The 13977-nt window shown below is 44.9% G+C and overlaps 1 protein-coding gene and 1 pseudogene across 2 annotated transcripts in view; both read left to right on the top strand.

Moving 5' to 3' along the window:
* Positions 1-4342: 4342 nt before the first annotated feature.
* Positions 4343-13977, top strand: part of NUP160 (nucleoporin 160) — a 48434-nt gene continuing 38799 nt past the window's right edge. The window contains exons 1-6 of one of the 2 annotated variants that reach the window (XM_045893662.3): positions 4343-4503; positions 4774-4885; positions 10550-10760; positions 11282-11504; positions 13019-13097; positions 13822-13936. In XM_045893662.3, coding sequence (XP_045749618.2) covers positions 4404-4503; positions 4774-4885; positions 10550-10760; positions 11282-11504; positions 13019-13097; positions 13822-13936 — 840 coding nt within the window. In that variant the 5' untranslated portion in view covers positions 4343-4403. Of the gene's footprint in view, positions 4504-4773; positions 4886-5163; positions 5356-10549; positions 10761-11281; positions 11505-13018; positions 13098-13821; positions 13937-13977 lie in introns of those variants that run through there. The other variant, XM_054511914.2, reaches the window with a different exon arrangement.
* On the top strand, positions 5364-10536 carry LOC135362319 (small ribosomal subunit protein uS8-like; annotated as a pseudogene).

Raw genomic sequence — 13977 nt, forward strand, 5'->3', positions numbered from 1 at the left:
CAAGTAATGTAGGTAAAGCCACCAAGTTACTCTTAAGAATTGCTTTGCTGGCCAGGCTCCAGTCTCCTCAGGGGACCAGCCCTGCTATATAGGACACCAGTCCTTGCCAAGTACTCACCCCACCCCTTTGGTCACCAGACTTCTGGAAGACACCCCCCCCCCAATATGCTGGAGCCTTTAAACTGGAAAACCTGGGCGCCTGGGTGGCTCAGTTGATTAAGCGACTGCCTTCGGCTCAGGTCATGATCCTGGAGTCCTGGGATCGAGTCCCGCATCGGGCTCCCTGCTCTGCAGGGAGTCTGCTCCTCCCTCTGACCCTCCCCTCTCTCATGTGCTCTCTGTCTCTCTCATTCTCTCTGTCTCAAATAAATAAATAAAATCTTTAAAAAAAAAATTTAAACTGAAAAACCTGCTCTGGGATCATCTGTACAGGAGGAATACTGGCCTCTCCCTTTTTGCACCCCCCCTACAAGAGCAGTCTCAAGGCAGTACTTGAGGGCCCTCAATGTTTTATAGATGCTGTAATGTACTTAGTCTTTTTGTCCTCCTAGCCCCCAACTCTGCTTTCCATAGGCATCAGATGCAAGTCCAGTAGAGGCCAGGGAGGTAGGCAAATCACAATGTACTCAGAATGATCCACTACAACTAAATCCCAAATCAAGTTACTACGGGTTCCTTCTGCCTTAAGGCAAAATTTTTTCCCCAAGTCCCTTTTCAGTCCCTTAGCAAGTAGGTTTCAGGCATACCCACCACACAGGTTTGACAGGTGTGCCCAGATATGACCAGATTCCACTAGGACTGTATGAAGAAGGCAGTCTACAATTGGGACAGCATAAGTGTTTCTCCCTCAAGGAGATTCAAGAATTTAAAGAAGGTAGATCATGTTGAATTGGGAAAAGACCTTGGAAGTCAGGGCAACAGGGAGCCCCTGAAAGGTTGGTTTTTTGTTTTTGTTTTTGTTTTGAGCCCCTGATATTTTAAGAAGTGCTGGACACTGAATGTTTGTGTCCTCCCCACCCCCCAAAATTCATATATTGAAACCTAATCGCTACTGTGATGGTATCTAATGGTAGGCCTTTCGGAGGTCCAGTGTGTGGGATTTTTCCACACCACCAAGCAATTAATTCAACTCCTGTGGACACTGACCAGGTGTCCCGCAAACTTAACTCAATTCTGTCACTACCTACCTGGAAATAACGTCAGATCCCATAAGCTAAAGGTTCAGTCCCACAACACTGCTCCCATTTCAGATGCCAATTACAAGTCCAGGTTGTCACATGTGCTTCTGACCACTGGCTATAAATTGGAGGTTCCCGCAACCCCTTCCTTGGGTTCAATTCTCTGCTAGAGCGGCTCACAGAACTCAGGAAACCAGTTTACTTACTAGATTACTGGTATATTACAAAGGATGTTAAAGGATGTGAATGAGCAGCCAAATTAAGAGATACATAGTGCAAGGTCCTGAATGTAAGAGCTTTTGTCCCCATGGAGTTTGGGGCACAGTACAGGATTCATTCTGGTTCATCCTTCTGGGTTTTTATGGAGGCTTCATTACATAGGCATAGTTGATTAAATTGTTGGCCATTAGTCACTGAACTCAATCTCCAACCCCTCAAGCCTCCCCAGAGATTGGGAGTTGGAGGTGGAACTGAAAGCTCCAAACTTCAAATCATGTGGTTGCTTCTCCTGGCAACCAGCCCCCACCATTAAGCTACCTAGGGACTTTCCAAAAGTCACTTCATTAACATTTAAAAAAGACACCTTTTTCCACTCATCACTTAGGGAATTCCAAGGGTTTTAGGGGCTCTGTGCCCAGTATGAGTCCTCGATTTCTAAATCAGGTCACTGGGTAGTGAAAGGCAAATAGATAAGAGAATCACATGATAGTGGAGAGTGAGGTAAAACGAGTTATGTCTTGGATATGTTGAGTTAATGTGTCTGTGGGGGAATCCCAGTGACGTTAGTAGGCAGATGAATGTAAAGATAGAGTGCTCAGGGGGCACCTGGCTGGCTCAGTTGGTAAAGCATGTGACTCTTGATCTTGGGTTTGTGAATTCAAGCCCCATCTTGGGCCTAGAGCTTACTTAAAAAATAAAAACTCTAAAAAAAAAAAGAAAGAAAGAAAGAAAGGAACAGGCAGTTGGATACCTAAGGTAGGAGTTCAAGGGAGAAAGGTTTAGCCTGAAGATATACATCTGGGAATTATTGGAATACAGTGATCTAGTATTTAAAGCCAGGAGACTACATGAAATCCTCAGGGGAACGTGCGTAGACACGACCAAGAATTGCGCTCTGAGGCATTCCAACATTAAGAGGTATGGGGAAAAGAGAAGCAACTAGCAAAGGAGTCTGAAAAGTAAGTTTGTGAAATGAGAGGAAATCAAGAGAGTGTGGTGTCCTGAAAGCCATTGTGAAGAAAGTGGGCAAGAAAGCAATTGGTCAAATGCTGCAGGTGGTCAAGTAAGTTTAGGAATCAGAGTTCAGGGGCACCTGGCTGGCTCAGTCTATAAAGCACGCAACTCTTGATCTCAGGCTCATGAGTTGGAGCCCCATGTTGAGTGTAGAGATTACTTAAAAAAAAAAAAAAAAAGGAATGAGAGTTCAGCATTAGATAAAAATGGATGTCACTGGAGATCTTGAAAAAAAAGCCGTTTCAGTACAGCAACAGGCGCCAAAGCCTGATAAAAGCGGATTTAAGAGAGACTGAAAGAAAAATTAAACAGAAAGCTCTTGAATTCTGCTGTGACAATGAAGAGGAGCTCTGAAGTAGCAGATAGTAGCCAGAGAGTGGAGATCAAATGAGTTTTTTGTGTGTGGCAGGAAGGAGAAATAACAGCATGTTTGTGTGCTTGGGGAAACAATTCCGTAATGGGGGGGGGCGGAGGGTGGTGGGCAGAACTGAAGATGTAGGAGAGAGAACTGCTGGAATGGTGTCCTTCAGCAGGGGGAAATGTAAAAAGGTTGTTCTTTCACAAGTTCAAGGACAGTTCAATTTATAGTAACAGGAGAGGAAGGCAGGTAGGGAGAGGTGGTAGTGTGGAAAATTCTCTTTTGATTCCATCAATTTTCTAAGTGAAAAAGCAAGCTGAGAGTGAGGAGGAGGGGGAAGATGTTGCAGGTTACAGAAGGTGTGAAATACTCATCTAGGACAGTAAGTGGACAAGGGAAACACAATGTGTTTGCTGGGTAGCAGTATGGACCCACTGGAGGTTTAGAATCATGATGGAGGTAGAGGAAGGCATGTCTGATGATTGTGTATTTTTCTCCAGCCCTGTTCAGCTGCAGACTTGGCTTCAATCAAGGTTCTAGTTTTTACCAGAGGATAATGAAGAGAGCTAGGCAAAGGAGTAATTTAAATGGAATTTAAGCAGAGCAAGAAGGAAATCTCAAGGAAATGGGGGACAGTGAAAAGGTGGTAGAACAATGGATCCTAGGTGGGATGGAGGGATTGCATTGCTAGAATTGGAGTCCTAGGAGCAAGCTGGAAAGATGGGGGATGGGGGGGACTGGTCGGAATAGGATCAATGAAACAGAGAATGATAGAGAAGGGTTGCATTCACTGCTGACGGTAAGAATAACATTTGCTTAACAAACGGTGACTATCAAGGAAAAACCCTTTTCCCCTGAAAATCAGCATTTTTCCCCAATACTGAGCATCCTCTGTGTCCTAGATACGGGTAAAGCCACAGTATCTTCCAAACATCCAGATCAGGAATGGAACGAAAGGCAAATTCCTTTCCCGAATGCAAGTGAGCAGCATTTATATAACCGCAGCAAGTTGCATCAACGTTTTATTGAAGGCATTACGTTTCAGAACACAAGAATACACGAATATTCTCTTGAAAAGATTCCAACACAAAAAAATCTCCTCTCCCCAGTACTCGCCCTCTCCCCATCCCACGTGTCGCTGAAGGCGGAAAAGGAGACCAGGCGATTTACAGGCTGCCACCCCAACGCAGGGAAGGCTGACCGCGAACTCGAAGCCCGGCAGAGGGCGCTAAGCTGCCCGGACTCCCCGGACCTCGCCCCTCCCGGGAAGCTCAGCCCCGCCGCCCGCCGCCCGCCGCCCGCGCCCGGGTTTTCAAAATGGAAACAAACCCGGCCCCGCCCCCTGCCCCGAGGACGCCGGGAAAAGGGTACCGCCCCCTTTGGGGGGGGTGTCCCAGCCGGCAAGGCGAAGGTTCCCGCAAGCAGAGTCGGCTACCCCTGCCACGTTCTCCTCTGGCTTCCTCCCTGTCCACTCTCGTTCTCCAGCCAACTGACTGGAAGCCTCGCAACGGGCTGTTGTACCCTCCCTTCTCCGCAGGCTTCCTCACCTGTCTGCAACTCCGCCCGCCCCGGAAGTGACGATAGCCGCCCGGCCTAGCTCGCGTCCCGTCGGGCCTTGCGGCGGCGGCGGGAAGATGGCGGCAGCGGGAGCCCTGGAACGGAGCTTCGTGGAGCTCAGCGGTGCTGAGCGCGAGAGGCCGAGACACTTTCGGGAATTCACAGTTTGCGGCATTGGTACGAAAGCAGCCAAAGAGGACGCGATCCGATCCTTCCCCTCGGGCTCCTCCCATGGGTCCTTACATCTCTGACCCCGGGTTCATACTCCTCTAAGTCCACATGCCTATATCCCCGGGATCAGAGCTTCCGTAGTGTCCTACGTCGTCCTCCTTTCTTCCCTTTCTCTTTGTATAGTCTGTCAGTCGTCACCCTCTGCTTTCTCAGCGCCCTCAGTCTCTGTCATCCCGAGATAACCAGGTGTGCAGGCTGACCACTTTCCTTTTGCAGGGACTGCAAATGCCTTGGCTGGAGCGGTGAAATACAGTGAGAGCGCGGGAGGCTTCTACTATATGGAAAGTGGCAAGTTGTTCTCCGTCACCAGAAACAGGTTCATTCATTGGTAAGAGCTGTGTTCGCCGAACCCCCCTGGAAGGTCGGATTGTTGGGCCTTTGAGTTTTTGCAGCTGTTGCCAAAGTGTCATTCTCCGAGGCGGTAATGGACAGTCAGGAAAAGAGAAAGACTGTTTTCTCTTGATTTCTGAATCAGGAGAAAATTAAGGGGACACAGAGTTCTAGTAGAGGTGCCCTTCCAGGCAGCACCAAAAGCAGAGGAAATAAAGCTTATGGGATTAAGCCCCAAAGACCAGTTTTAAACTTGAACTCATTGTGTTTTTATAGTGTTTTACAGCTTCCTTCATTCTACAAATACATTTGAGCTTCTTCATGTCAGGCACTGTGCTAAGTTTACTAGAGATGACGTGGTGAACAAAAGCAACCATCATTTCCATCATGGAAGATGTTGTAGCTGTTTGAGAATAGATGTGGAGACACCTTTCATGGGGCAAATTTATGAAGGAAAAAGACACTAAAGTAAGGGACCACAACATAGGTGTATAAACATAAATTTTTCGTACTTGCCTCAGAAGAAAAATATAGGGGCTGTGAGAGGCTAATGAGAGGACCAAATGTTATTGGTGGGACAGGGAAGGCTTTCACGGATATCACATTTAACCTGAGATCTGTAGGATGAAAAGTTGCCCAGGTGGGTGGTTGGGGAGAGAGCAGTCAGCACGTAGGATCACCATATGCAAAATCCATGAGGTAGAAAGACCTGGGCAGGTTTGAGGAACTGACTGGAAGTCTGTGTGGCTTAAGTGCAGTGGCTGAAATGGAAAGTGATGTGAGAGATGCAGAGACTGAGGGGTAGAGGGGGTGGTAAACAGGACTCAGATCCTTCCTGACAACTTTGGATTTTTTTCCCAAGTACACTGAGTAATCATTGAAGGGTCTTAAAGAGTTACTAACTCTTTACTAACATAATCAAAATTGCATAAAGAAAAAAACAGTTTACTTCATGGAAAATGAATTTGGATTAGATAGGTATAATTAAAAAAAAAAAATTCTTGCTCTTATGATGGACCAAGTAAGAGATGCTGGTGGCTCAATTGTGGGAGTAGCTTGGAAAGGAGAAATAGATGTATTTGAGATGCATTCAGAAGGTGCTTTACATTTTTACGTGCCACCATAATGGTGCACATGAATGTCCTGGCAGATGCTCTCAAGAACATTAACAATGCTGAAAAGAGAGGCAAACACCAGGTTGTTAGGCTATGCTCCAAAGTCATCGTCCGGTTTCTCACAGTGATGATGAAGCATGGTTACACCGGCGAATTTGAAATCATTGATGATCATAGAGCAGGGGAAATTGTTGTGAACCTCACGGGCAGGTTAAACAAATGTGGAGTGATCAGCCCCAGATTTGATGTACAGCTCAAAGATCTAGAAAAATGGCAGAATAACCTGCTCCTGTCCCGCCAGTTTGGTTTCATTGTACTGACAACTCAGCTGGCATCATGGACCATGAAGAAGCAAGACAAAACACGCAGGAGGGAAAATCCTGGGGTTCTTTTTCTAGGGATGTAATATGGGCAAATAAAATGCCTCAATGGGGGGAAAAAAGGGTAGCTTTGCTAGGACTTGGTGATAGATTGAATGTGGGGTAAAAGATGGGAAGGGACATGGAGCAAAGACAGTTTCCTGGTTTCTGGTATAACTAACAAGATACTGGGTGGCAGGGTTGCCTTTTATATGCAGAAGATGGATTTTGGACAGATGTGAATAATTCTTTCAGATATATTAAATTTGAAGTACCCATGTAGCAGCCCTTCAGAAATGCCATGTAGGCATTGAAATTTATAGGTCCAAGTATCTGAAAAGAGACCTGTGTTGACATGCAAATCTCATTTAAGAAATACTTTTTAGTGCCTAATATGTCTAGTCAGTGTTTAGGGACTGAGAGTACAGCAGGGAACAAAACAAAGTCCCTGCCCTCGTGGAGGCAGATAGGCAATAAACAACAGTAATCCCCCAAAATAAGTAAATACAGTTTGTCCAGTGATAAGTGGAATAGAGAACAGGGAAGGAAGGTTAGAGGGAAGGGGGATGCCTGCAGGAGTTGATCTTTTATTTGGGAAAGACCCAGTGATAAGCTGACATTTAAACAGAGGAAGTAGATATCTGGGGAATAAGATTTCCAGGTAGAACCTTCCAAGAAAAAGGAACCAAAATGCAAAGAATCTTGAGACAGGAGCTTGTTTGTTATGTTCAGAGAATGGCAAGGAGCCAGGAGTCTGCAGCTGAATGACCAAAGGATAGATTAATAAAGTAGCAGAGGGTCAAATCAGGGTTTTGTTGGTAATTTTAAGGCTTTGACTTTTTTTTTTTTTTTAAAGATTTTATTTATTTGTTTGAGAGAGAGAGAATGAGAGAGAGCACATGAGAGGGGGGAGGGTCAGAGGGAGAAGCAGACTCCCTGCCGAGCAGGGAGCCCGATGCGGGACTCGATCCAGGCACTCCAGGATCATGACCTGAGCCGAAGGCAGTCGCTTAACCAACTGAGCCACCCAGGCGCCCTAAGGCTTTGACTTTTACTCTGAATTAGATGGCGAGAAGTCATTGAAGGGTTTTAAGTGGAGGAATGACATGATCTAAATTGTGATTTTAGAACATCTCAACATTTTAGATGTTGAGAACAGAGTATAGCAGGGAAAGGGTAGAAGCAGGGAGATCAATTAGGAGGTTGGTGCCACAGTCTAGACAAGAGATAATGGCAGCTTAGACTAGGGTGGCATTGGTAGAGGCAGTGAGAAATATTCTGATTGTGGCTATGCTTTAAAGATGAGTTTGTTATGGGGCACCTGGGTGGCTCAGTCGGTTAAGCGTCTGCCTTCAGCTCAGGTCAAGATCCCGAGGTCCTGGGATCAAGCCCTGAGTCAGGCTCCCAGATCAGCAGAGAACCTGCTTCTCCCTCTGCCCCTCACCTGGCTCGTGTACTCTCTCTTTCACTCTCACTATCAAATAAATAAATCTTTAAAAAAAAAAATCAGATATAGAGTATACAGAAAAAGTCAAGGGTGACCTCCAGATTTTTGGCTTGAGCAACTGGAAGTTACAAAGATGCCGTTAATTGAGTTGGGAAAGAGTGCAGGTAAAGCAGGCGTTTTTCAAGTTTGCTAGTCTAAGCATTCTGTTTTGGACAGGTTTCATTTGAAATCCCTGTTAGATATCCAAGTGGAAGTGTTGAAACAATAACCAGTTCAGTGGAAAGTTTGGGCTGAAGTTACAGATTTGGGAATTGCTGGCATTAGATGGCATTTAAAGCTGTTACACTGAATGAGATCACCTAGAGATCACCTGCACTATTGGCATTTGGGGCCAGAAAAGTCTTTGTTTTAGGGGACTGCCCTGTACATTATAGGGTATTGAGCAGCATCCCTGGTCTCTACACACTTCAGACCAATAGCAGCCCCCTCCCAGTTGTGACAAGCAAAAATATCTCCAGATAACTGTTAAATGTCCTTAGGGAGTGGGGTAGAATGGCCCCCTGCTGAAAACTTGTATAGATGAGAAAAAGAGGTCTGAGGACTAAACACTGGGGCACTCCAATATTTAGGAAGATACGGAGACTGGGAAGGAATAACTAGGGAAGTAAAGAGTTGAAAGAAAAGAGAGTGGTATCCCAGAAGCTAACGGAAATATTTCAAGGAGAAGAAGAATGAAAAACTGTTAAATACTGCATATAAGTCAGAGAAGTGAAAATAGACCTTTGAATGGTGGAGATCATTGGTGACCTTGTCAGAAACTGAGCTCTGGAGAGAAGAAGAGGACAGGAATTGTGAGAACAAAACAGCTCTCTTAAGGAGCATTACTGAGAGAGAAGCAGAGGAGTCAAATGGTAGCAGGAGGACAATGCAAAGGTGTGGAAGAAATATACCAGTGTATTTATATGCAGTCAAGGGCAATCACTACAGGAGGGGAATTGAAGAAAGTGAGATATTTGAAAAAGTATAGATATGGCAGAGGAAGTGTGGGAGAGAGTGACTGAGCGGGAGCTAGGCTTCAAGGAATGAAACAGGACTGTAGGGAACTGCAGTGGGCAAGGATCGCAGGTGGTATCTGGTTGCACACACTTGAGAGCTGAGTGGTTTGGGCAGGGAGGGAGGAACAATGACCCAGAGTGGTAGTGGGGAGCAAGCAAGGCATCTGTGCCCTACCTTGAGGCACCCCCTAAAGGGAGTGTGGTAGGGAAAGCTTACCACCACTAGAGAGGGCTCCAGGGGTGTCCTCAGGCAAGATCCAGGACCCAGCTTTAACCACAAGGCAGGAAGGTGAAGCAGTTGTTCAGAGATCAGGTTGAGGATCCAGAAACTTGTGCTGATGACATACCATGAGTTAGCAGAAAGGAGCCCTAGGAAATCATCAGAATTCACGTGGTGCTTACAGGGTTTTTTGTTTTTGTTTTTGTTTTTTTAGATTTTATTTATTTGACACAGAGAGACACAGCAAGAGAGGGAACACAAGCAGGGGGAGTGGAAGAGGGAGAAGCAGGCTCTCCACTGAGCAGGGAGCACGATGCGGGGCTCGATCCCAGGACTCTGGGATCATGACCTGAGCTGAAGGCAGGCTTAACGACTGAGCCACCCAGGCGCCCCGGGGCATACAGTTTTGGGAGTGGATAAGATGTGCTTTGAAAGAATGTGTACAGTGAGCAGATAAGATGACCCAGGAACAGGGTTTGAGAAATAAAAAGTAGGCATCAGGTCAAAGAGGAGAGGGAGCACCTAGAGATGGGGGAATGAAACCAGGAGAGGGTGGTATCATGGAAGTCAAAGAGACTTTTCAGGACAACATGGTCAAGTGTGTAGAATGCTGCAAAGCGGTCAAGTAAGAACAGGACTGAGGAATCCATTGGGATTGGTGTGACGACCTTGGTGAGAAGAGGGCAGGCTGAAGAGTACGAGGGAGGTGAGGAAAAAAAGATGTGGCCATGGAGGGGAAAGGAGAGATTGGGGTAGCCGGGTCGGGGCAGGAATAGGGTGATGGAAGGGGAGAGACCAGGGAAGAGCATACGTGAATGTAGAGAGAAGGCTTTGGAGGAAGGAGAGAGGGACGCAGGAGGGATATACGTGAGAAAGTTAGAGATTGCCCTTGAATTGCTGGAAGGAGATGTGCTCTTTGGGGGCAGATGCAGGCAGTATGGTAAACAAGGTGATGAGAAGTTAGGGCTTTCCCAGCATGGTGTTTTCTATGATCCAAGGCTACCATATGGCAGAGATGCGCCTGAAGAAGTCTGCCCTGCATCCTACCTAGCAGGAACAAGTCACAGAAGGGGAAAGAGTCACATTTATTAAGGTCACTGTAGTGTGATGCTATGATACTAATAGTGGAGGCCGCATTCCACTGCAAGTAATGGGGGGTGTGGTGTGAATTGTCTTTATAGGGGGCTTAATTGCGTTGAGTATCATTGTTCTAAATAAATGGGTCATCAAGTTTGGAAATGCCTCCATTGAACAGAGACTATAATAAGATTTGAATTTTATACTATGCTGTGTTTTGTAAGCGAATATACTGTGATGGTTTGGATTATAAAATTGATCTGAATTTGTTTACCCAAAACATTCAACTTGGGAAAATTCACTTGGAAACTATTCCCATATATTTCAAAGCAACAGTCAATTAGAAAGAAAAGCATAAACTTTGTGAACAAATGTCTCTTTTTTAATAGGAAGACCTCTGGAGATACATTGGAGCTGGTGGAAGAGTCACTGGACGTAAATCTGTTGAATAATACAGTTCGCCTCAAATTCCAAAATTGCAGCCTCTTACCTGGAGGGGTTCATGTCTCTGAGACTCAGAATCATGTGATAATCTTGATATTAACCAATCAAACAGTGCACAGATTACTCTTACCACACCCTTCCCGGATGTATAGGAGTGTAAGTTGGTTAAGGGTAATATCCTTTATTTCTCAGATTACTCTGGCTGTCAGAAATTTAATGCTGGAGCAGTGTCCTTTGGAAATTGAAGGAAAATTGGATTTGTAACCTCTCACCAAGCATACTTTGATAGTTACAATTTAAAATGATCAGGCACATTTTAAGTTGAAGAAATAATTTTTATTAAAATTAGCTTTCTTTTTAGGCTAATTCATTTCTTACTTTAAAGACTTTTGTAGGGGTGTCTGGGTGTCTCAGTCAGTTAAACATCTGACTTTGGCTCAGGTCATGATCTCGTGGTCCTGGGATTGAGCCCTGCCTCAGGCTCCTTGCTGAGCGGGGAGTCTGCTTCTCCCTCTCCCTCTGCCCCTCACCCTGCTCATGCTCGAGCTCACGAGCTCTCTCTCAAATGAATAAATAAAATCTTAAAAGAAAAAAAAGCTTTTGTAGCAATTGAAAGGAACTGAGCAAAATTCAGCTTGTTTTGATTTAACAGGTTTTTCTTTTTCATTACTCCACAGGAGTTGGTAATTGAAAGTCAGATGCAGTCCATATTTACTGACATTGGAAAAGTTGATTTCAGGGATCCTTGCAACTCTCAGTTAATTCCAGCTGTACCTGGACTCTCCCCTAATTCTACCACCTCGGCAGCCTGGCTTAGCAATGATGGGGAGGCTCTGTTTGCTCTACCATCTGCTTCTGGGGGAATCTTTGTTCTTAAACTACCTCCTTATGACATACCTGGTAAGAAGGGGAACTGAACTTGGATTTAATTTTAAACAAGGAATGTTGGCATTAAAACCTTAGAAGTCCGGGGCGCCTGGGTGGCTCAGTCGGTTAAGCATCTGCCTTCGGCTCAGGTCATGATCCCAGGGTCCTGGGATCGAGCCCCGCATCGGGCTCCCTGCTCAGTGGGAAGCCTGCTTCTCCCTCTCCCACTCCCCCTGCTTGTGTTCCCTCTCTCGCTGTGTCTCTCTCTATCAAATAAATAAAATCTTTAAAAAAAAAAAACCTTAGAAGTCCATACCCATCATCCATGGCAGGAATTGCTTCACTGCTCCCCCGAAATGATCATTCAGTGTTGCTTGCCTAAGGAGTCTGTAATGCTTGTACTGTTTTTTTTTTTCTGAGAAAGTAAGATTGTATACAGTGGATGAGGAATTGTAAACCTTTTTGGAGCATGGGAAGATTGTAAATCAAATAGCTGTAAGATAGCCTATCCTAAGTCCTGTAGTAGAGAGGAGTTGACTATCTACCTTCAGGTTGAGGTTCTATACTTAAATTAACTGACACGAGGAAGTTCTGCTGACAGTTTCCTCCAAGTCACCACTATCTCTTGCCTGGATTATTGCATTAGCTTCCTAAATATCCCTCAGACCTCTCCTTACCTCTCTACAGAGACTTCGGGGACAGACTGATACATTTAAAACCTTAGTAGAATCATGTCACTCCATTGCTTAAAGCCCTCTAGTGAGGGTTTGTTCTTCATCTCATGCTGAATAAACCCAAAGTCCTTACATTATCTTATAGTGACCCCCCCTGCTGACTCTCTAACCTCAGCTTCTTTTTTTTCCCCTCGCCTTCTGTGCACCAGTTTCATGTCTTCTTACAGTTCCTTGAACATACCGATCACGCTCCTACGTCAGGGACTTTGCCTGAGACCGTCTTTCTCCAGCTACTAACTTGGCTTATTCCCTCAACTCCTCTGGGTCTTTACTCAGTGATCCCTCAGTGTGAGGCCTTCTCTGACCACCCTTTTCAAAATTGCATGTACACATGCACCTCCCACCACAGCATTCACTGTACCCTTCCTGCTTTCACCTATTATCATGCTGCTTGATTTAGCTTCTGCCCTCCTCCCTGTGGGAATATAAGTTCCAAGACCACAGGTATTGTTTTATGTTTTATTTACTGCTAAATCTTCAGTACCTAGAACTGTGCCTGGCACATGAAAGGAAACCAATGTTTCTTTTGGGAAGAATGATTGTTCTGAGCAGCAGTAGGGTTACTGTTTGTAAATGGCAAAAGTTTTCCCTAGGAATATGTTAGTGCTATTTTTATTGATCCAATAATGATTCAAAGTATTTTAAGTGGGATGTATGTGGATGGGCTGCATCCTAAAATTTCTTCATATAGAAATGTAGAAGCCTGTCACCTGTTCTAAGCACCTTATTCATGGTTGCATCCTTCTTGTTGGGTTTCTCTGAGTCTAACCAAGAGGTGCCTTGGATATCATTGGTCTGTTTTCAATCTCACAGGAATGGTGTCAGTTGTGGAACTGAAACAGAGTTCAGTAATGCAACGACTGCTTATAGGCTGGATGCCAACAGCCATCAGGTAAGTGGTGTCTGGTGGGAAAATCAGAGGGCCCAAGAATTTAATTTTTGCACTGGTCAGCACCTATTAGTCTTACTCCAAGGCAGATAAGCATTACACTGAAAAGGAGAAGAGTCTGTAAAACATCACATTCTATCTGAGAGCCACACCTTGGACACCTTGATAGCAGAAAGTGATTTTCCGTATGTATTCTCACAATATTCCATTCAGTGCTCTGCCCCGACTTATCAAATCCAATTTTATGTAATATTAGAAGTAGAAAGTTTTTGATGATTAGAAGTCTATTCCTGGGCGCCTGCGTGGTTCAGTCATTAAGTGTCTGCCTTCAGCTCAGGTCATGATCCCAGGGTCCTGGGATTGAGCCCCGCATCGGGCTCCCTGCTCGGCGGGAGGCCTGCTTCTCCCTCACCCACTCCCCCCTGCTTCTCCCTCACCCACTCCCCCCTGCTTGTGTTCCCTCTCTTGCTGTCTCTCTCTGTCAAATAAAATCTTAAAAAAAAAAAAAAAAAACTATTCCTGTGTATATAGAGCCTTTTAAAATGTATCATAGTGGTTGATTGTAAATCAAATAGAAAATACAGTTATCTTATACCAGTATGTAAACTCTTAGCTCCTTCTACTGATTAAGAGTGTACATTTATAACTTTGTTTTATCTTTTTAATTACAAATTCTAATCAGATATTTATAACACTAAAACCCTAAAATTGGGTCTTATGTTTTTAGAGGTGATCAGGGACTTTCTGATCGTCCCTTCGCTCTTGCTGTTCATTGTGTTGAGCACGATGCCTTCATCTTTGCTCTGTGCCAGGATCATAAACTACGAATGTGGTCTTATAAGGTAAATGCTACATTTATAGTTACTATAAGCTAAAATAGGAT

This window comes from Mirounga angustirostris, unplaced genomic scaffold (assembly GCF_029215605.1).
Source record: "Mirounga angustirostris isolate CCGP_5_RB_7025 unplaced genomic scaffold, mMirAng1.0.hap1 SCAF_13, whole genome shotgun sequence".
NCBI lineage: Eukaryota > Metazoa > Chordata > Mammalia > Carnivora > Phocidae > Mirounga > Mirounga angustirostris.